At 41.8% G+C, this 24,401-nt stretch overlaps 1 protein-coding gene across 1 annotated transcript in view; it reads right to left on the bottom strand.

Moving 5' to 3' along the window:
* The window catches only part of LOC119648553, a 42,158-nt gene extending 18,579 nt beyond the window's left edge, over positions 1-23,579 (bottom strand). Inside the window, exons 1-6 of the mRNA XM_038050323.1 lie at positions 23,297-23,579; positions 12,488-12,663; positions 12,142-12,237; positions 11,771-12,072; positions 2,913-3,070; positions 2,271-2,450 (exon numbers count right to left, since the gene is read on the bottom strand). Coding sequence (XP_037906251.1) covers positions 2,271-2,450; positions 2,913-3,070; positions 11,771-12,072; positions 12,142-12,237; positions 12,488-12,663; positions 23,297-23,568 — 1,184 coding nt within the window. The 5' untranslated portion in view covers positions 23,569-23,579. The remainder of the gene's footprint in view (positions 1-2,270; positions 2,451-2,912; positions 3,071-11,770; positions 12,073-12,141; positions 12,238-12,487; positions 12,664-23,296) is intronic.
* Positions 23,580-24,401: the final 822 nt, after the last annotated feature.

Raw genomic sequence — 24,401 nt, 5'->3', positions numbered from 1 at the left:
TTCAAGGGACACTTGGATTATGCGCGAGAGAAGGCAGCAAATGCCAGCTCATCCCTTGCAAGGATGATGCCTAACGTGGGAGGGCCGAAGTATAGTCGCAGGCTACTCATCGCGGGAGTAGTGAGGTCAATCCTGCTATACGCGGCCCCTGTCTGGGCGGGAACGTTGAACCACGCTGTCAACCGGAGGAAGATATGTTCGGCATACCGGCCAATTGCGCTAAGGGTGTGCAGCGCATTTAAGACGGCGTCGACGGAGGCAGTGTGTGTTATCGCAGGAATGATCCCTATAGATCTTCTAGCGAGCGAGGCACACTGGCTCTACGAAAAAGGGAAGGCAAATCCAGCCGAGGTGAATGCGGATTTCCGAAAAGCCATCAGGAGAGAGTTGTGTAGCAAGTGGCAACAACGATGGGATAACTCCGACAAAGGCAGGTGGACCCATACATTGATCCCGTGCATCGAGAAATGGGTCAACCGAAAGCACGGAGAATTGAATTACCACCTGACACAGTTCCTTACGGGACACGGTGGCTATAGGAAGTACTTGCATCGCTTCGAGTTGGACGAGTCTCCCAACTGTCCTGAATGCGGTGTTACACTCGAGGACCCGGAGCACGTTATGTTCTATTGTCCCACATTTCTGCAGCAGAAAAGGAGGTTGAAGAGCATCTTAGGGGTGGACATCGAGCCCTCCAACCTGGTGGAAGAGATGTTGAAGTCGGAGGAAAACTGGATGGCGGTAAATGAGGCAGTAGCCGTGGTGCAGACAAAACTCCTTGAGTTGGATCGAGCTAGGAAGGCGGCGCGACGGAGACGTGACATGGACGAGCTGGTATAGCGAACCAGAGCCTCCCCCGCGAAGTAATACTTCACGGTGGTCCCGCGGGGAGGGGCGGAAGAGTGGAGGTGGTTTTAGTGGGTGCGAATCCCACACACTGCTGCAACCTGGCGCAGCAGCGTCTTTCTAAGATTTCCACCTCCATCCATAAAAAAAAAATATATAATTGTTTTTATTGCCAATAAACCAGTATTTCGAGGACCAGCTGTCCTTTTCCCCAGTGAGTTTAAGTCTGTTAAGCTACCATGCTCTGGACAAAATTTAAGTTCCTCCTTTCTTCCACAAACCACGCGTAATGGAGGAATACGTGCAGTGGATCCTCCGGATAGCTTAGACAATCAAGTGAGGTGTCCAATTTAAACCTATATAGGTATTGACGGTATCCAAGAAACTGGATGAGATTATAATTATTCTCCGCATGCTTTCTCTCCAGCCGCTCCCTGATGGTAGCAAGATAGTTCAAGTAGAGGTTTACCAACCTCAGGCCACAGTGCCAACTTTTGCCGCTTCCATGCAGTAGGCAATATCCCCTCGGACATGAACGCTTCAACCAACTTGGCTATTCTATCCAAGACAGGAACTTTCTTGTCATCTATTCTGCTGCAGATCTCCAACAGATCGTCTGTTGTTACAGACGAAATTGCCATCACATCTTGAGTTCCTTGAATAGCATCAACGCGCCGCTCTTGCTAGCAATTGGATGATTTTAAACAAGAGAGGACACGTAATCTGTGGAGATGACTGGCATCTGAATCGTCAGAGGATAGCTCCTTAAAACATTCCCTTTTGCTCCGCTGGATGCCCAGCATGGAATTTTTGCAGACTCCCTTATATGCATGCTCTTTTTGCACCTGATCGATCCTATCTACCGCACTCTGGGCCATTCTTCTGGCACGGTAGTAAACTGATCAATGGACGCTTCACAAGCCTTAGAGAAGCACTGTGGGATACGGAGGGCCACCAGCTTTAGTAGGTTGATCCAGCCACATTTCCATCAACGTCTGCTTTTCTAGTGCTTTCGTGGACTATCGGTTTCGGGAATATTATTTGGATACCATGTTGTTGTCTCCTTAGTTCGAAGATAATTGCCTAGCGGTCATGGTGGGTGTAGTCCGCGCTAACCTGTCAGGGCATACAACGCGTCATTGCAGGGTTAACATAGGTCAGGTCTACGATTGAAGTAGACCCTCCTTTACGAAAGGTACTTACGTTGCCTTATATGGCAAGAAGAATATCTAACTGGGTAAAAGCATCTAAAAGGTTTCGGCCTTTGCGTTAACCTCTCTACTTCCCCATTCAAGGACCCACGCATTAAAATCACCGGCAATCACCTTTGGAATTCGTCGACTTGTGTCATGAACAAGGTTGTCTAGCATGTCTTCAAACTCAGACAAAATGAGACCGAGTGGAGCGTAGCTGTACGCGCTTACTTTTGCTCCCACAAAGCCATTGACCGACTGACTCGAGGGTACCTACTATAAACCAATACCGCTGTACTTTCACTAGAATCAGTAACCCATTCGCCCCCGTGAAGGTTTTTATATAGTTCACTTACGATGGCAACCATATCAAACTCGTAGATGTTCTGCTCAAGTAAATCCTGACCGATGCTGCAATAGTTGAGGTTTATTTAAATAGACCTAATTTTTCATTACAGTCAATGCCTGCCATCCCTTCTTTTCGTTACATAATAGACATTTGGGTTCCCAATTGCATTCCTTGGCAATATGGCCTTTCTCCCCGCACCTTCGACGTATCGGACGATCGGACTGCTCAAAGCTTTTCGTGCATACCTTCGCGAAATATCCAAACATAAGGCACTTGAAACACCTCGTTGGTGAAATTTGCTCTCTCAGACGGCAATCATCCGATTCGAACTTCTTCTGTCACTAATAGCGCTGCCTTCGTTGTTAGTACTCAAATGGTCGCATTTTGACTGTTTGAGTACTACCATAGGCATTCCTCACACTCACAATGCATTCCTCACTCAGTTACTCCACCTTAAATTGTTCTTTCAACGCAATGCAAGTGTCTTCTCTGGATGTGACTTCGTCGAAATTCTTGCATCATACTATATATAGATATCATGTTTGTGAGCCGTACCGTGGAATTCCCCCAAGTGAGTTTTTAACTTGGCTACGGAGGTCATCCGCTCTGCCCAACCTGGATTTTTCAGCTCCAACATTAGATCGTCTTTTAGGTCGTGGTCAGCTTTGATCTTTTTGATTGTCTGTAAAGGAACAAAATTATTGCTTACTTACTGTGCAAATTTTTTACATTCCAAGACTTTGAGTGTGAGTATCATACTAAAGAGAATGGTCTGACCAACTAAATGCATGAACACTACGAGCCAGGTAAAAAGGGACAAATGCCCATTCAAATGTGCTTATTAAGCGATACATAAAACCTTTCATGCCCAAAGCGTGCAGCTTCCGATTTCCGGACTTATTTCTCTTCCTGACGTATTCGATACCATCTTGACTTCTCCCAGAATATTTTTAATTGTTTGGAACGCATTGCACTTACCTCTGATAAATTGAGACTGACCAGTTCCAAAAGAAGAACTTCTCCAAATCAGAAATTAGATATTTAGCTATTTTTTAGTCGGAAAGTGAACTTTTCGTCGCTTTTAGTAGTAGCGTAGTGTAGCGTTGATAACCTTGAACATTGAACTTCAACTTTAAAAAGCGAAGGATGTCGCAGAAACGAGATCGATTACTTGCTTGTCAACTTTCTAGAAGTTCAAGTCATTAGTAGCGGAACGAACAGTGAGCGTCTCGCGATCAAGTATATTCTGTTCGATGAGCAGAAAAACTACTGAGGAGTAGCAAATAGAAACTAATATCAACTCCGTGATACAAGGATAGGATAGAATAATCGTGTTTAACTGTTATATCTGTCACGCAGAGACTACTTCCGACCTCCTACATACCTTAGCAAGCGACGTCTTGCAACTGTATTGAATTGACTCCAAACTAGTGAAATTCGATGTCCCAAAAGCTGATCATAACATTAGTATCTTTCCCATTGGAGATATGACAGGGACACATTTCTCATATTCAAGTTGGTTATTGGAAGAATACTCTGCTATTGGAATCCACAGGAATAGTGCTATAGACGAAGACTCATCTTGAAAACGTTAGAAAGGACTTTTGGCTGCACCGATGCAATACACGGGCAAACAAAGCGCTGTGTGTAAGGTGATAGAATCTTGCATATAAGCATAGGCAGATCACGAAAACATCCCCGGTTTGTCGATATGAAACGGAGAAAGTACTCAATCGTTCTGCCTATGGCATGTATTGGGAACGATATGTTTTAATTTATCTTGATCCCCAGATTTAATACAATAAACCTGATGTTTTGTTAGTTTACACGAGGGACAAGAGTTCGGTTCCCTCCGAATCCCCAAATAAGGAGACCTGTACAAAATTATATCAAGTATGCAACTTCGAATGGAACGGGGGGCAATATTTCCTCCCTTCTGTCCTAAATACTATACTTTCATTCCATTCCATTAAATGTGACATTTTTGGTATCAATACTATGTAGAAACCGTTCCTAGACAAGTCATTCTGGTTTTAAAACACCACACCACATGATGGTGGAGCCCAAGAACACATTGCAAAAATTCAAGTCGCCCGGCAGGATTAGCCCCCTGCAACCTCCAATCTACTCACATGTTTCAGAGTTGACATCAGCAAGCGTCAATTGACAAACTTGTCTGGTAGTTTACTCTCCAGATATATACAACGTGTGTGGCAATTAACACAAATTTGACGGAAATTTACAGAGAAAATATTTGAAACAGATAACAATTTGTGGGTTATTATTTTGGTAACTCAAATAGTTTGATAAGCCAATTTATTTGTCTAGATTTATATCCGTCCTCATATCAAAAGTTTAGTTAAAAATTTATTACTATTAAAGCGATTGTTCCCACTCTTATGAGCAGAAAAACCCCCATGATTTGTATTTTTTATCTTCCTTTTTGTCTAGTTTCGATAGCGGAAAATGATAAGCTTTTAGAGAAAGCCAAGTGAGGAGCCATACGTCTTATTAAAATAAATACTAAAGTAAACACAGTGCTTCATGTCACTTCTCTTTTGACGCTGTTAAATTGAAAACATCCGCAACAAAAGTAGTTAAGTATTCTCGTAAAGGATGCCACTCTCACTTAAATGTTAGTCACCGGTTGCCAGTAAAGCTTGATACTCCAACGGCAATGTTCCTTAACATTGATTAAGCGTAAGAAACGTAAGAAGCTACTCGCTCCAAAGCAACACAATAAAAAGATTAGATTATTAAAGGAGATTATCTGACTTGAAACTTTAAAAAGAGACTTACTCAGTTACTTCAACTGTTTCTTTTTCACTTTGATCTTAACATAAATTTCTTTACAGCTAAAAACCGCTTAGTTTTAGCTAGTTGAGAGATTGTGACTAGCTGCAGTTCCAAGCAGTCATACCTCATATTGGACCCATTATACTAACCTTTGAAATCAGCCATTTGTCGGCCTTATATCTACGCCGTTCGCATGCCTTCACGAAGCTCCAAACACCTAACAGAAGCAGAAGATACACTAACTCTTCGTGGCAAAATATCTCTTACAACCTATATTTCATATAAAGTATCCAGCTTTTACTTATGGCAGGTGATCAAACGATAGTATAGGTCCCAGGCCAAAACGTGGATTGGTACCCACAATGGAGCATAAAACATGGGAAACGCCGCTCTTTCTTAACGAAAAACTGCAGAAGGAGAAGGATGAAGACGAGTCCCCCGTGCCTAAAAACGGGACAAATTGTACCAACTGGTCCTCCAGTTTGGGGGTTGGGTAGGGATGACAACCCTACACGGAAAACCAACGTTACGAGGCCAAAGAAGGAGGCTCGGACAGGATGGACTTTACAATGACGAACTCGACAACGACAACAGATTAACGATTTGCTCATTTAGCTGCCAAGCAACTAGCAGATACCCTGTCCCAATATAGGGCTGATGAAATATCGTTGCAGGAAATGCGTTGGGCTGGGACCGGTTTCCTAGAGAAGAGCCACTACATCATATATCATAGTGGCCATCCAGGTTTCTTAGTCAGCCAAACAATGAAAAAAAATAGAAATTTAGAAATATAAGCCTCAGTAACGTTCACGCCCCTTCAGAGGAGACTACAGAGTCGGAAAAGGATACATTCTACGAGGCAATAGAACGAACCCTCGAAGCCTGTCTCAAGGATTTCAACAGCCAAGTGGGGACGGAGCCCATATTCAGGTGATATGTTGGCTCCCATAGCTTATATAAAAATACAAATGATAACGGACTGCGGATTATTCAATTAGCAGTGGCACATAAAATGGTCAACAAACAAATGTGGAACTCTCCAGATGAGACCACCCACGTGCTAATCGACGGCGGCCACCACTCCGCCTTGATGAATGTCAAAACATAGAGGGGGTCAATATAGACTCGGATTACTATCACGTTGGCATGGTTCTCCTGGTTCGAATAACAACACCGCCCAGAATGCAGCAACCGAAAAATCTAAAAAAAATAACGAAGCTGCCACTATAAGGTTCCTAACCTGCGACATACCCTTGTTGATACCAAATTCCCCCTTAGGTTCATCCTAAAACCAAGAAGTTTTGCAGTAATATAGGCAATAATATGAAGCATGATTTTACAAGTTTCGTGAAAATCATATTATTACATAAGTTATATTAGGTCGAAGTTGTCTCTTCAATGCAAATTCAAAGACTTTGAATATTTTCACAGAATATACGAATATACATTAAATGCTAGGTACTAATGAAACAAATGTTTTTTTATAAGAAATACACAAAACATTTCTTACCTGAAGTGTCCAGCTTCCGGTTTCCCGGTTTGTGTAGACTGCACTTAGTGTATTAGCATTAAATGAGATCAGCAATGCCATTCCCGAAACTAGGGTTGCATAGACTAAGATCGAGTCAACCACCCTAGCTAAACTATGCGACCGCCCTCCCACGTATGGTATCACCCTTGTGAGGGTCATACTTGCAATGGATGCTTTGTCGCAAATATATTGCACTTGTTGCTTATAACTGAAGCTCGCGTCACCACTCCCAAATATTTGATAGCCGGCTTGGAAGTCATAATACGTTTCCCAATTTCAATAGGGTCGTAATTTCTTGTATGTAAGGCACTTGGTGACGAGCACCACAGACGCTTTTTCTTTCTCAAGTGTCAGACCAGAACACTAGCCAACCCCTTACACTATATATAGTTACTAGCACTTTCCAAGTCTACGCTGTCCGTGAATTGCATCATCGACTAAACCATATTCTACCCCAGATCTCCAGCAGCTAGACTCTAGTGACAGGCAGAATTACCGTCACATTCAGCGGTCGCTGAAGGTCCTCTGTGCTCTCCTCTTGCTGATATAACAGTTGCTGGATGATTTTTAAGAAGAGAATGCGCACGTAACCTGCTGAGATGCACGACCCCTGAATCGTCCCACCACGATTCTATAGATGCTCCTCCAAAAGTTGACGTTCCCCTCTTTCTGTGTGAAATGCCAGCTTTATGATGTTGGTTAGTCTAACCACACCTCTATGGGGATCTGTTAATCCGAAGTTTTAAAGAGAAGGCTGCGGGTATAGCTCTCGCTGACAAACCAGAACATATCACGCTAAGACTGCCATGCCAGGGCTCAATCGCCGCTCCGCGAATCGAATCTGTGACCCATACGTCGCCGTGATGGTTTCTGCAGTGTTCACTCATGATAGTAATTTTCTGTTAAAATATAGTTAATGATAGTATATTGCCATATTCGAATAAAATAGGCTATAATATAAAGCACGGTACTCCTAAGTTTGATGAAAATCCTTCTATTACTGACAAAGCTATAGTAGTTCACATTGTCACTTTTGTGCAAGTTTACTGCGAATCAAAACACTGAATGTCAATATCGCACTAAAGTGGGTATTCTTATACAAGAAATACACAAACCTTCCATTCCTGAATCGCGGAACTTGACTTGTTTTTGATTGTCAGCTCTTCTTATAGGTTTACCTCTTCTCGGAGTATACATGGGAGTTTCTTCGCAAAAGTGTTATTTTTAAACTTTTATATGAAACAAAACTTTATTAGAATCAACTCAATGTCTATCTATCTGTCTATCACACCCGATATATTCGGAAACGGCTATACCGATTATCACGAAATTTGATAAGAACGTATGGTCTCCAAATCCCTTTACATATAGCAAGTGGCGCCATTTTGGATTGAGTTTAAAGGAAGCTCCCATACATTCGAAACTTATCCAGCCGCAAAATCTTAAATTATGGTGCATCTAAACGAAATCCTCAAAATACATCCCGTTCCGAAATCTGTACAAATAAAGTTAATAATATAATAGTATATTAGCATATTTTAGAATTTTAAGATCATACTAGAAGTACAAATTTTGCAGTGGTATAAGGGATAACATAAGGCATAACATTGAAAAGTTTGAAGGGAATCCAACTATTATTAACAAAGTTTTAGAAGGTGAAACTTTTGCATCTTAAGTGAGTTTCGTGCATTCAACGTATCAATTAACATATCAATTCATCAATATCACAACAAAGTGAGCTTATTATGAACGGGGGGCGGGGGTCATAGGAAAACATTTCATTTTAGTTTTTTAATTCGTTCATATATCAATATCAATTACTCGTGACAGACATACGTATGTATTTTTATGTATATGCTAATGAAGCTTTGGGGTAGTGTCTAATTCAGATAAATATACATACATACATATTTGTACATTAAACCTGCGGTATTATAGCCGAATTGGCTAAATATGGAGGTGACCAATTACACCAAGTGGTTCAACAAATTGTGGGACATTATCTGCCTCATACATAAAAAGAAAGATATCACACAGTGCAGCAATTATAGAGGTATCACGTTACTGAGTACCATCTATAAGATATTCTCCACTATCTTACTAGGCCGGATAGCCCCATGGGCCCAGAACATAATTGGCCCACACCAAAGAGGCTTCACTCCAGGCTAATAAGTAACAGATCAGACTTTCTCTGTGCGGCAAGCGATGGAAAAACTGTTCGAATATGGATACCAGTTGCAACATCTATTCATAGACTTTAAAGCCGCCTATGATATCATAGTCAGGGTAAAACTGAACTGCACTCAGCCATGAGAGAATTCAGTATCCCGACGAAATTGATAAGACTGACTAGACTGTCCCTAACCAATGTGCGAGGCCAGATAAAAGCAGTAAGATCACTCTCAAGACTATTCGACATCAACAACGGTCTACGACAAGGGGATGCCCTATCATGCGTCCTCTTTAACCTGACCCTCGAAAAAGTGAAAAAGTGATCCTCTTTAAGTCCACCCAAGTACTGGCCTATGCTGACGATATCGACATCATGGGAAGAACCACCCGAAACGTACAAATTGTCTCCATCCAGATCGAGCAGGTTGTAATCGGTGCGAGATCATGGGCTGCACAATACTGAAGGCAAGACAAAGTATATGGTGGCAACGTCAGCACGAAAAACCAACAAACCAACAACATCAAACCGCACTGTTCAAACGGGAAGAATAAAGATAGGAGACTACAACTTTGAGACCGTTGATAATTTCTCCTATCTAAGGTAGAAAGTCACAACCGATAACAGCTACAATGATGAACTCCGCGCACGGTTGTTGGCAACCACCAGAGCCTGTTTCAGCTCACAAAAACGTCTCACCATAGGGTCAAAGCTCTTACTGTATGAAACAATGATCTTGGCAGTCCTCATGTGTGAGTTCTTAACAAGAAAAATTGCGAACTCTTGGCCGCGATCGAGAAAAATATCCCCCGAAGATATTTTGGCCCCCGACATGAGGATGGACGATTCCGTAGCCTACATAACTACAAAATCTATGAGCGATACCACGACCGTTAAGTTGTGCATAAAATCCGGCTCAATAGGTCACTTAATCCGTATGAATGAGGATAATCCAGGCCGGAAAGTCTATAAATGCAATATCTATGGTAGAAAAAGAAGACGAGGCAGACCCTCCCTGAGATGGAGCGATGGTATAGGACAGCTTTTAGGGATATCGAATTGGTGGACCTCGCGAAAAACCGGGATGTCTGGAGTTCCTTATTAAAGCAGGCCTAGACTGGATACCGGTAGTTACGCCATTGATGATGATGATAATATCTACGTCTGTAATGTGTACGTATATCTTATAGTTTGAAAAAATATTCTGGGTTTTTAGCAACATATGAATGGATAAACGTATGTAGAAATTTTCTCACATAAGATGAAAGCAAAAGCTTTATACCCGAAGCACCAGCTTCCAATATTTCGACGGTTTTGTTTTAGACAAAACTTTAAAAATGCTTATACACTACTTGCTAGGCAGGATATCCCCATACGCCCAGAGCATCATTGGCCCATTCCAAAGAGACTTCACTCCAGGCAAATCAGCAACAGATCAGATTTTCTCTCTGCGGCAAGCAATGGAAAAACTGTTGGAAAATGGACAACAGTTGCACCATCTGTTCATCGACTTTAAAGCCGCCTATGATAACATAGCCAGGGTAAAACTGTACCTCAAGACCTTTCGACATCAACAAAGGTCTACGACAAGAAGATGCCCTATCATGCGTCCTCTTTAACGAGAAAGTGATCTTTAAAGTGAAAGTGATCTGTGATGCTGAGGTAAATGCAAGAGGTACGATCCTCTTTAAGTCCACCCAACTACTGGCCTATGCTGACGATATCGACATCATGGGAAGAACCACCCGAGACGTACAAACTGCCTTCATCCAGATCGAGCAGGCGGCTATCAGGGCGAGATCTTGGGCTGCACATCAATGAAGGCAAGACAAAATATGTGGCAACGTCAGCACCGGAGAGAATCAACCAACAACATCAAACTGCACTGGTCAAACACGAAGAAGAATAAGGATAGGAGAATACAACTTTGAGACCGTTGACAATTTCTTCTATCTAGGGTCGAAAATCACAACCGATAACAGCTACGATGATGAAATCCGCGCACGGTTGTTGTCAGCCAGCTTACAAAGGCTGTTCCGCTCGAAACGTTTTACCATAGGGTCAAAGGTCTTACTGTAGAAGACTATGATCTTGCCAGTCGTCATGTATTCCTCGGAAACTTGGGTTCTTAGCAAAAAAAAATGCGAACTCTTGTCCGCGTTCGAGAGAAGAATCCTCCGAAGAATTTTTGGCCCCTTACGTGAGGATGGACGATTCCGTAGCCTACACAATGACGAAATCTATGAGCGATACCATGACCGTTCGGTTGTGGATAAAATCCGGCTGAATAGGTTACGGCGGGCGGGTCACTTAATCCGTATGGATGAGGATGATCCCACCCGGAAAGTCTATAAAGGCAATATCTATGGTAGAAAAAGAAGACGAGGCAGACCCTGCCTAAGATGGAGCGATGGCGTAGGTCAGGACGCCTGACAGCTTTTAGGAATATCGAATTGGTGGACTTCGACGCAAAACCGGAATGTCTGGAGTTCCTTATTAAGGCAGGCCTAGACCGGATACCGGTTGTTGCGCCGTTGATGATGATGATGATACACTACTTAGCATTAGAATTAGAGTTGGGACCAGGCAGATCTGCAGAGCATTTCTATGTCACATTATCAGATTCCTATAAAGTTATTTACCATGAACAGAGGCTTTTGTTTCTTTAGCCGATTGGACCAGGAAAATAGGCTAACCAGATAAACTTTTCTATTTTATATTTTGTGAACTTTGTGTCTGCCCTTTAGCCACATTGCTAATAATGACTAATTACACTCATTCCCTCCATACGTACTTGATTAACTTAAATCCACGAATTAAAAACAATTCACTGATTCAAATTTATTAAAAAATTAAAAGTTTAAAACAATTAGTCCAATTCAGAGAATTTGTAGCCCAGAATTTGTAGCAATCCAGTCTAGAAATGAAGACACTCGCGTATAAGCTGTTGGCCAATTTGCTTCGCAGCCATAATATCCAACAAATGACGCAATGCCAACCACATATCGCATACCGTTGGTTGTTGCTAGAGGGCTACCAGAATCACCAAAACAAGCTCCTCTTCCCGTCGACCCATCAATACATATATTACCATTTTGTATATATGAACCGAAATATCCTTGGCACACGTTCTGCTCCTGGACAGTAACATCAACGTACTGCAAATATCTGGCTAAAGATGGACTGCCTGTTGGTAGGAGAAGATATTACATTATTCAAGGTTAGCAAGAGGGAGGTACCAAAATATTTCGTTTACCTGCTGTATAACCCCATCCTGTCGCTACAACAGGAGATTTCTCCAAAAGGAGGCCTTGCATCGCACGAGTAGGCAAAGAGATGGGCTGGATGTATTCTACAGTAACAGGTGAATATATTATTAATTAATCCCGCTATAATTAGAATCTTTCATTAATGTGTGGGAAAGCATGGCAAATGACATTCATCTTAATATACAATTAAATTTAAGTTCACGATGAAATCTATTTTTCTATTGAATAACTATTTATCTTAAGAAAACAGGCATTGTTTAAAGTTGTTAACTTCTTCGCCAAAACAACAAATGTATTTACAGTTATGCTTTGAAAGTGCTGCCTTTTAGTTACCTGAAAAAGCTATTGATTGGGTCAATCTTATCAAAGCTATGTCGTTTCTCAACGTGGCGTTATCCCATTCTTTATGGATGATAAAATTCGCCTTTTCAACGGTCATCCGCTTTTGACCCGTTTCATATTTGTCCAGTCGGTCTCGAGCTCCAAACAAAATGAGTACAGAAAGGGCTCTAAAAATAAAATTATTAATACTAATAAGTTGGTATTACGGATATGGATTCAAAAAAATTAGTTAATTAAACGGGGAAGCTGTAAACTTGGGCGTTAAGGGAAGTGGGTAGCAAGTTTATCCATATGGGAAAACACCTCGTATATTTGATCCTTTTTCTCAAAAAGTGATAGTCCGAATTTATTGAAATTTTGTCAGTTTATTTATGAATCTTAATTTAACATTTAAGGTAGAAGGAATGATTCAAATGGTACTCTTTTTTTTCGAGCAACATGAAAATTGTGAAAAAAATCCTGCTACGTACGTAATTTATTTAAAATTGTTCTACCATAGTCAAAGAAGAAGCATTAATCTATACCCTTGCAAAATTCTGGAACGATTAATCCACCTGGTTCCGAGAAAAAGAACATTAATCGAAAAAAACGTGATTTTTAAAGAGAGGCAAAAAACGTGACGATTCATATTTCCCGGCTTTCTTATCAATTTCTTCCGATTTTTCGCCCTAGGGTTGCTGCTTCAAGCCTCTACTATCCCTGCAGAGTGCAGAAAGAACGATTGGTATCGATTCTACAAGATAAATCGAGATCAATCGATATCTGTGAACGCCAGGAAGAGATACCTCGACCTTCTACCCCAGAACCAACACCCTGACCTTCCATTACAGGCTCTGTACAGGAAGTACATCAAATGGTGAACACCCCGGAATCCTCCCTTTCAGAAAAATCGTTTTCCTCTTCCTTCTCGAAAGTGAGTCACCATTTAGAGGAGTACGACAGCTTCGAGGGAAATAAAAATTATATTTTCATAAATTTTGGTATGTGAAGTAATATTTCTTGCAATTTTTCTGATTACTTTTATGTACTTGCCAATGCGTTCATTATGTTTCGAATAGAAATTCTAAATAAATCTCTGGGGAACATGGGTTCTTGTATAACTTGTCATGGTAAGCTCGAGGTGTCAGTAATTTTTAGACGCGGTCTTGCTGCGAAACTTCAATTGCTGAGCAAAAATTGTGCAAAATTTGACAAATTTTGGAATTGTTCTAAAATTACTTATGACACGGAAGAAGGTAAATATAATGTTATTGTGGAAGTGCCGCTTTTTCTTTGACTTTGTTTTTATGGTATTTATATATATTTTTAGGTGGTCAAACAGCAGAAAAGAATGGGGACCCGTCTTCGCAATTTAAAATCATTATTATATAGTTTGGGCAATATTTTTCCACATTGTATCGTCAAATGAACACTCCACTCATGACCTATGCAAACCATCTTGGTGCAAATTCTGAAATGTCAAAATGAAAACACTGTGTATGATCATTCAAAACATTTTCACCTAAGCAGGGAAGTGATGAAATAAAGCCTGTATTTCAACAACTGGCCCACTCTGACTTGTTACGAAAGTGTGTTCATGGCCGAACCCAAAACCCGAGCGAAAGTTTCAATAATGCCATTTGGGCTTGCGTTCCAAAGACCACCTTTGTAACAAGGAAAACTCTTGAGTTTGGGGTTTATGATGCGTTATCAACCTTCAATGACAGAAATATAGCCCGATGTAGAGTCCTTCATCACCTAGGTATTAAACCAGGGAAGTTTTGTTGTGACGCTCTCAAGAAATCTGACATCGAAAGGCGGAAAGAAAAGATGTGGAGACGTCACAAAAAGCGAGGCAGAGAACGAGAAATACCGAAAGGAAATTGGAAGAATCATATTTGGAAGAGGAAGGTGGCACTTCCTATAGCAACGGAAAGTTCTGATATAGAAAGTTATGAATTAATTAAAAAAAATGTATCTATGGATTTTGGTTTCTTTTTATACCTCTCTTCATATGATGTAATATATATCATATTGTTTCATCATATGTCATCTCTTTAATTGGTTTTGACTGATTTCATGGTCATAACAATTAAATTCAATAATTTTTTTCAAGTACTTCTAGTTGCCGGTTTTGATTTTGAGACTTATCGCTAGATTCGGAACAGCCTGAAGAATTTTTTAAGCTAATAAAAAAATTTTGATTTTTTTTTCAATTTTTGCTACCCACTCCCCTTAATGTTTGTTTCACCTACTTTCCCTTCATTTTTAAATAAATACAACTTTTTTTAAATATTTTGACTTTCTCTTTATTTTTAATCCAAAAAAATTAAACAGAATATCGCTTGCAACGATTCTCCCGGGTAAAGTAGAGCTAGTCGGTTACGACCTTTGGCAATCGTATCAACGTGGCGAAAGTAAACATGAATAATTCGTAAGGCATTCCCTCCTTACTTGGGAGCTACTGCGGGCACAGTATGTGATAACTCTGCATGTAATCCACAGCTGGTACCTCCACAATAGACTCACGGTGAATGCTAGGAAGACTGGACTAGTTATGTTCACTAGGAACGTCAGGTGGGGCAGCTATACGCTACCCACCTGAGCAGGGGCGGAAACCCAGCTGGCACAAACAGTCAAGTACTTAGGAGAACATTTCGACTCCAAGTTAACTTGGAAGCATCATATCCAGGAACAATATCAGAAATCCTGCAGATTGCTCTGTAGGAATGCGATAGGTAAAACCTGGGGACTTTCACCCAAACGGATTTATTAGATGTATACATCCATAATAAAACCCATTTTATTTTGATGTATGATGGAAACTGCTAACGCAGATTCAGAGACTTGGTTGCCTAAATATTACTGGAGCAATGAGTACTACGCCGACTGCGGCACTTGAAGCTATCCTAAATTTACCCCCCATTCACTTGGAGGTGAAACGAATAGCGGCCAACGACGCATATAGGCTCGATACCATTGGGGCATGGAAAGGCGGCCAATCCAACGGTCATGCGTCTATCTGGAAATTCCTTGAAAAACATCCGGTAGCCCTGATGCCGACCGATCATATGGTTTCTAGATTCGTCTTTGAAAAGACATACACTGTCGTAATCACCGAAAGAGAAGAATGGTCGATAAGTGGCCATGAGTCTTTTCAGATTACAGACCTAATAATCTTCACCGACGGGTCAGTCATGGAGGATGGATCGGGCGCAGGGGTGTTCTCGGAGAATCCGATTATAGAACTGGCCCGACCCCTCGGAAAAATGACGACCATATTCCAGGCGGAGATATATTCGATTTCATTGGCAGCAGAAGAATGTCTGCGACAAAAATGGAGGGATCGCACCATTCGAATCTGTTCCGACAGTCGGGCGGAATTATCAGCACTAAATGGCAACAACATATCAAGCAAGTTGGTGTGGAATTGTCATCAGATGCTGCTGGAACTTGGCCGACTGAGCGAAACATTCCTGATGTGGGTGCCGAGGCACTCTAACATCGCCGGTAATGTGGAGGCTGACAGACTGGCTCGCCGAGGGTCTGGATTCACAATGATGGGGCCAGAATCAACTCTTGGAATCCGACCGTCTACTGTCAAGTCTATTCTGAAAGGTGAAATTGCAAGGATTCACGCAACCGAATGGAGAAATTTGGACTCTTGCCGGCAAGTGAAAATCCTTGTGAAAGAGCCTAAGGCCACTAGAGCGGCATTTTTGTTGTCCCTTAAGAAGTGGGACATGAAAACCCTAGTAGGGTTTTCATGTCCCAACACTTCCGGATAGAAGAAAACCTTTATAGTGCAATACAATGCACCAATGCAGACTTTGAATCTATGCACAATTGGATGCAATCCAGGAGCGAGTTTCACAATTGTAATGGGTGATCTTTTGAATAATGAATAATCCATGGCGGAATATTGGTGATCATTAGGCGGCCATTAGTAATGTTCCTTTCGTTCGTGAGATTATTTTATTGACTACGAACAAATGGGGCATTGAAAGAGACAATGGATTCAAGGTTTATTCATTTCTACGGGTGGAGAATATGGCGATAAATTGAAACTTCCTGGAAAGCATATCGATAAACCGGTCATGTTAACGTAGTCAGCACTAGCTTGAATAATAATAATAATAATCGTTGGTGCAACAATCCCATTTGAAGTGTGTTAGAGCACTTCATTCAAGCCCATAACGGTACACTACAATAAACTGCAGGAGGCAATGTGGTCAGCATTGCGCTCGCCCGAGATTATTACCCTGATCACAGTAGATCTACTATAGGCAGTATCCTTAAAAAAATGATCCCACTTGCAAATGTGCTGGCAGAAGCTTATCTGTACACATCAGAGACGCTAAACAAGGAAAAGGCATAATCTTCGTCAAATCGTATTGGTAAGAGAGAGATCGGTGAGCTTTTGCTATTCTGATACTACGGCGTGCTCACCCATATAGCAAAAAGTTGTTTCACGTATTCACTTATACATAAGCAAAAACTTGCCAATCTCACCAATACATTGGCAAGTCCGGGCGGTATGTCAAACACAGCTGATCGGGTTTTCGGTACATCTCGCTCATGCTCAAGGGCAAAACAATTTGAAATCGTGTGTACTCGCACTGATTTCCCCCCTTAAGGGGCAAGGGGGAGTGAGGTAGCTGTCTAGTATCTAACTGTGACCCTGATTTGACTCAGGTACTCGTTCACAGCTGAGTCGACTGGTATCCGACGTCAAATCACGACACAAATCCCACTGCCACCAGTGAGATTTGAACCACGACCTTCCAACAACAGCCTTGTGCTCTAACCATTCAACTACACGGACACTTGTAGATTATGATTAATCATCTTACATACAGAATTATCCCTGCCTAAGTGTGTACATATCAGTTCAGCATAAAATGAGATGGTTTAGCGTTTCTAACACCAAAACATGCTTTCTACCCTGGTCGCTCTCCATCGGCTCTTTCATTATGAGCTTTTCCGAAGCGCAGGCAAGTACGCCGTCCTCTATGTCACATAAATCCCTCTGCATCAGAAAAGAAGCGTGCAGTTATCAGTGAAGATCGCCAAATGACTGCAAGTGACACTTCATGTACTTGCCGTGTACCACTTGGAACTCATCAACCCGCTGTTGGAGTGACTTCACCCCACTAAGAGAATTAAAGAATCAATTTTTCAACTTGAGTGGAGTCCGCCCACATTCTGCCTTACAAACAGCCGCACGCTCACATGCTTTTTATATTTAAAATAAGCGCGTAGTGAGCCGACTTGGCAATAAGCCCCAGCAAAATTGGGTTGAATTGTTTGGAATTTGGACGCAGTAGTCCATATGCGCCGCTGGCCCTTTTCCAGATCGGTGTCTGTCGACGGCAATCTTCCGAATGCAAATGTCAGTGAAAGGATTGCGAACAAACTCGCTGCACTTATTTTATTGATTGCCAATGGTTTGGATTCGACACTCGTCCATTCGAAATTCTATCCAAATATCATGACTGGGAATGTCAACTATGTGTAACAAACTTCTTATTTGATCGTCAATAACAGCATGTAACTTGATGTTACCTAACCACATCAAGTAAGGCAGCACGCACCACATTTAATTACAAAGCAATGTCCTCTAGTATCAGTCAATAGTAGTAGAAAATCAAAGGCAGCTCAGTGAATCCCCCCGTATATCTGATGGACTTTGAGATTCTAATAAGCGGACGGGCAAGGTAATAAGCCACCATTCCATCAATGTCGCCAAACATTTACTATTTTTTAGTAAATGTGATACCAACGTAGAACATCGATCAAACGGGTATGCGGGATGCAGTCAAAAGCCTTAATATAACAATTGAAGAAATTTGTTTCGGCTCTAATTGCTTTTACTGCAACTACTGAGCTAATGGTGGTTTGCTCTTCACAATCACCTGATCCTACTCAGTAACATTTCTACTTCACGAACAAAATGTTGTTAGCTTCGAGGTGCGCACTGGCCCTTCCACTAATAATGGATGCTATAAATTTGCAAAAGATGAGCAAGTAATCGATCTCACGGCCTTTTTAAGTGCAAGGTAAGTAATCCCCGTAGTAATGAAGGGTGTGAATTCCTCCGGTCGACGAATGACTTTAGTATACTCCGGCGTGGATTTGTCAAATATACCATCTGGCGTATCCCCCGCACGTATCTGGAAATGTTCTTACATGAGCATGCTTAAGCACAGGCCAGGGAGATGGAGACACCCACCCCAGGATAAAAATTGGCGTTGGGAAGAATACACTGAAATAAAACCAAACATTGAGTAGCAGAGGAAAAATAGCGTTATGATACAGAGTTTCGTTGATTTGAGGAGTAAGTAATCGAGCTCCATCAATATACAACGACAGCGCTGTCTCTGTAATGGAAAGCATGACTACTGCGGCGTCTAATGTTACGCACGGGAGAGACTGCAACTGGCTCCATCAAAGGACTCGTTCAGAAGAAACTCAATCCTTCTCAAATTACTGCACATATGAGCACAAGTTCCCGCATTGAAAGATATTACCCTCAGTGAGCAGTATGTAGCGGGAGGATACGCAAAGGGAGGAACCTTGACGCCAGACATCCCCAATGATATAAGATGCATTAATAAATCGGGAGCTACATTTATCGCACTGGGTAACAAGATCATGAAGCTTCGTAAATTAAACAAGGAGTGCCGGAATATTCACCATAATATAAGGACCCGGTCCGGCGGATAAGAAGCATCCAGCTGGCATACGGCAAGTTCTAAGCGAACCAGGCGATAAAAGTAACACCCGTTACAAACATGAGGCAGAAAAATAGGGGAGGAGACTGCGCGAACACTTTAACGAATCAACAGAACACCAAACCCTAAAGAGAACAAAGATTAAACTCCCAAAAAGTGGAGCAGGCAAAGATGATGGCTTGCTGCTGGCGATACTCACGCTGTTGCAACTCTAAAGAGCGGATCTCATAAGGAGTATATGGAAGCATGGAGAAAGGTGGCATCTCGAAAAAGAAGAGGTCCAAAAAGGATAAGACCGGAGGTTGTTATCGTCTCCAAAAGTGGCGAAGGGTCATTTTCAGGATACAGAGGACAGGCGACGAACCGCACTAATCGTGCAGAAATGCTTGAGTCAAATTGGAAAATTCTTAGGGCAGGAAGCTTCAGATTTTTATAGTCGGCAAGAACATGGATAGGAACACTACTAATGAGAAGGTTCGCGGAGCTTTGGAAATGCAATTCAACCTCATCGGACTACAAGAGTCGGCAGCGAAAACGACGATTACGTTGGAACACAAACCGTCATCATCAATGAAGGTAGCACTAAGCTGTTGGCCGCAGGTAGAGTAAGAACAGGTTGGGTTATGTATTGACTTCGGATGCACTGAGGCGATGCTTCATATACCTTGGCATCGTTCATATTGCGAGGATATGCACCAGATCAAATAGTAGGTTGCAGCAATGCAGGAGATGTGGAGCGGATATAGCTTCTGTGCTCCACCCAGCATTACACTTGCTGAGTATCAGCAGATGCATACGCTCGCATTTTACCTAACTACTGGCGGAACAGCAAAATAGCAGCTTTTCGAGCCGAATTTTCTTGCAAAGAGACTTTGCTAGAGGCTTATAGGGAAGCTCGGAAGCGACAATGGAGAAGAGACACACAACTGCGGAGCCGTTGAAAAGAGGCTGTGTTACCAAGCCGATATAAAACCTACACGGTGATACTCAAAAGAAAGCAAAGATCACCTCAGCGCATGCCTTCTAAGAGAAATTCTTGCCATTCTATTTTCTCACCACGAAGATACCGTAAGAAAATGTTGGTCCAGCTCAACCAATGCATAATACATCCAATCACCGAAGAGAAGCTGCTGAAAATATGTATTATTAGCATCCCTGACAGAGATTTGAACCTGGTGGTGAAGGATGTGTGATAAGACATTTTCAGATAATTCAATCCACCAATATCTGACGAAAAAGAAGCTTGAGAAATGTAGCCTTAACAAAGACAATGAAACTGCTAACATCTCACAACCTTTGAAGGAAGCTAACAGGCAATTAAATGTGAGCAAGGTCGATTCAGAGAGAACACCGGTGGTGGCAACTGTGAATCGAATCAACAACATTCGAAATTTATTTCGCTGCGCCACAGGGCAGTAAAAAAAGCAAAAAATAAGACAACTGGTGATCCTCCATCATATCGCCCGATGTCGATGTCAGAAACAGTAGGGAAGATGATGAAGAGAGTCATCAACAACAAACTATTAGTTACCTACCTGTTAAGAGCAGCAATGGTTTGTTGGGATGCCAGTATGTTTATTCTGTGCGCCCACTCTGCATGTGGATGCAACATGCATGGTTGTGAATCTGAAAAAAAGTATAATACTTTGGTTTCTTGTAGCTTTTGTACCGTTTTGGCATTGGATGTCAAAAACGCGTTGAACTCCTCTAAATGCAACCGCATTAAAGGAGTGCTGGCTGACACAGTTGTTTCGAATGTTTAGCGAGCTTTATCGGAAATTATCTCTAAGAGAAGACAATATGATACGGGGTGGATGAGGACCTCAAAAAGTGCATCATCAGAGTGGTGGTACCAAAAGGCGGGACTGGGTCTTTTGCAGTGGAATGTCATACATAATAAGGTGCTTGCCCTTCCCCCCTGCAGAGGCTACGATTTTTAGCTTCACGAATGACCTGGCTGTAGTTGCTACAGCATAGCAATCAGATGATGTGGAGGTTTATGTAATAAACGCAGCGAGAGCGGTAAAATCTTGGCTAGAAAAAGACGGGCTGACCTTAGCGAATGAGAGTACGAAGCGGTCTTAATAACCAACCGTATAAGAAAAAGTACTATGAAAGTGGAAGCCGGTGCACGTAGGGTCATCTCAAACCCGGCCATTAAATTCCGGATGGTGATAATCGATGCCAAACGGAGTTTTAGGAAACACCTACAATAAATGTCAAAAACCAGTCAGTGACACCACGACACTGGCAAAAATGTGACCAAATATCGACGGAACGAAACATTGTTGCAGATTGATTCTAGTCGGAGTGATGCGATCTATTTTACTTTATGGTTCAGCTGTGTGGACGGAAGCGCTTGTAAACTGGCACAGAGTGAAGTAGGTAAGGTAAATTCGGTTAACCAGCTGATGGCGTGGAGGAAATTGCGAACCACATCAGACGAGCCAGCAATGGTGGTGGTGGACATGATCCCAGTTACCATTTTGGCGAAATGTGTTGTACCATGTAAAATGTACGGGGGGCACGCAGAACGCAGGGATGCAGCAAGGTCAGAGTCGAATAATCTCTGGCAACATAAATGGAATGAGTCATGATGAGCTCATTCCCAACATTAGACTGTGACGTGAGCGGAATCACTGGGAGACCAACTACCACATTAGAACGTGACTTCAGTGGTAATTCATTCACCATCCTGAGCGGCTGGGCCCAAAAATCCACCCCAATTTTCATTTGATTTCGCCACCAAAAATTGCACTGACTGGATGAGTGATCTCAAAAAACTCCAGTCGTTGAACTCGGAACACATCTTGAGGGATTCTCGCCATAGGGTCAGCTTCGATTGCATGTCACAGAATGTTTCTATCCAGATCTATTACAGGTGTTTCACTGGGGATGACATAATTCCGATAAACCTTCCATTCTTGATCTAAGTGAGTCTAGCAATGTCCTGCCTCAAAGACTCGCATCGACTTTCCAAAAAAATGTTCATGGTTAGATCTCTTCGGTCTCTTCGGTCAATCAAACCGACCTGACTGCGACTGTAGTTGCTGCAGTTGAGATGCAACCCCATCATTGATTTGAGACGCAACCACATCATTAATAGAATTCCCGGAGTTGCTAAAGGTGGGTAGAACCTGGGAAAGCCTGCTCTATGCATAGGGACCATTAATTTTATATAAAGCCTTTGAAATTCATCCTGAACTTCAGCGAAAATTTCAATTTGATGCTGAAGAAGAGTGGCAAGTAGTGAAACCTTGCCCACAGTGCGGCGTGATGGTATTGATGCCATCTCCTCTTCCTAATCGAATCTGGGTAGGCAGTTTCCGCGATGACCTCCTGCAATGTCACGTACGCGTATTGCTAGAAATGGCTGATGAATTTTTGGTGCGAAAAAGGGTGGTAAAGTATTGTACTTGCACTCGGCTCATTTTCTCAGTCCACTTCATCTGCTGCCTACGCATGCTTGCTGAGGTGGTCACCATAAATTGTGGCGAAACAGCAACAGTAGACAGAGCCATGCTCTTGATCATCAACGCACCTAGACATCAAACGGTCCCAAATTAGCAGTTTCGATACCGTGTTACCCATTAATATGGACCCACTCCCCAAGTCATATGAGCTTCGCCTGTTATCCGTTCCGTACCTTAAATTTCTCCTTTTTCTTACTTAATGGGTGTACACTTTACTGCTAATTGCTTCCTCAGTAAGTAATCTGTGAAACGATTGAATTCCTGCAGTTTCATCACACACCCCCGGAAAAATTGCAGCGGTCTAAAGCCATTCAGACTGGAGCTATCCATCCCTCATCCTTTCATAACCAGGCTTTTAATCTGAAGACCCTTCCACGCATCTTTCAGGAGAAGGTTTCTTGCGAGTTTCGAGGGCATCGTAGATATATATATTTAGACCAAGAAAGGGGGGCATCACAGTTATTTTTTGTTCTTCTCTCCTTTTCCGTTAGTTTTGAATTTGAAGACTAGCTACACGGAACGGTAAAGCACTTTAATCAACTTTCGAATTAGTTAGCTTCAGCTAACTGCTCATCTTATCACTCACTAAATACACTATGTTTTAGCATACTCACGCTTCCAGACAATGTGCTGCGGTGAGAACATAATTTTCCGAAATTAAGGATCCCCCGCACCATGTATAACCGCTTGCTAACCGTATTTCGAAACCTACTTGATATGGGAAGAGACCCCTAGGCGCTTCGGCACCATTGATTATTCTACTTTCAACTTGATTATACAAAATATTCGAATTCGAACTTGGCATCAAATATCGGACTGCGGGAACATCTTGCGAAACCGAAATGTTCACTAAAAAGATTAAAGTTACTAATATTGCCCCCTTCATTTTCCTGTTTGGAAAAATAATCCAAAGCGTCTTCATATATATACTTGGAGGAGAAACAAAGTAATAAACAAATAAAACCAATAAAAATTCTGTTTAACTTTTCATCAGGTCAGATAAGAATTTTCGATGGAAATTCCTCCTTAATAAGACGAAAATAATGACACGCAAATAGTGGAGTAATAAAGTGACGGATAAGTGCAAAGAACCTTTCCCCCTTCCGGGCGAATTTTGAAAGAAAGTTAAAAAGATAATAAAGGAGTGAGAAACATTGACTCCAGAGACATGTTGGTTAATTTGGTTTCAAGAATTTCTGCTGGCCACATTCAGTCCGTCTTAATGGGATCAGACCAAGTTGAGCAAACACTTCCTATCTATAATTGTGGCAATTTCTGCTGAAGACATGACGATGCGAATATAACCACCATTATTGCCTTCTCGGGTGAGTAAACAACAAATAATTTACTTTGATAACGGATTTTGAGATATGTATGTACGCAAATACTTGATCCTCCAAATTTCAAGCCATCTGGAAAATTTAGTCGCCAAAAGAGAAAACGAAAGCCTCGAAAATGCCATTCATACAGAAATAATAGTTATGCGGGGTACGTGTGTAGAGCTGTTAGATATAATAGTCAACACCATATATGTACATAGATCGGTTTATCAGATGAAGTTGGCATGTTCTAGTAGTTTGAAAATAAATTCAGTGGAAATACCCACCAAATTTCGGGTTCAGAATACAATCGATGAAAGATTATGGATAATCTGAGCCACCTAGAAGAGTATATACATATTCTACGCCTGAACTTCACACTTTGTATGTCAATTACAAT

The sequence above is a fragment of the Hermetia illucens genome, chromosome 2 (genome assembly GCF_905115235.1).
Source record: "Hermetia illucens chromosome 2, iHerIll2.2.curated.20191125, whole genome shotgun sequence".
Lineage (NCBI taxonomy): Eukaryota > Metazoa > Arthropoda > Insecta > Diptera > Stratiomyidae > Hermetia > Hermetia illucens.
Note: the sequence above shows the minus strand (reverse complement) of the source record. Positions and strands in the feature narration are given on the sequence as shown.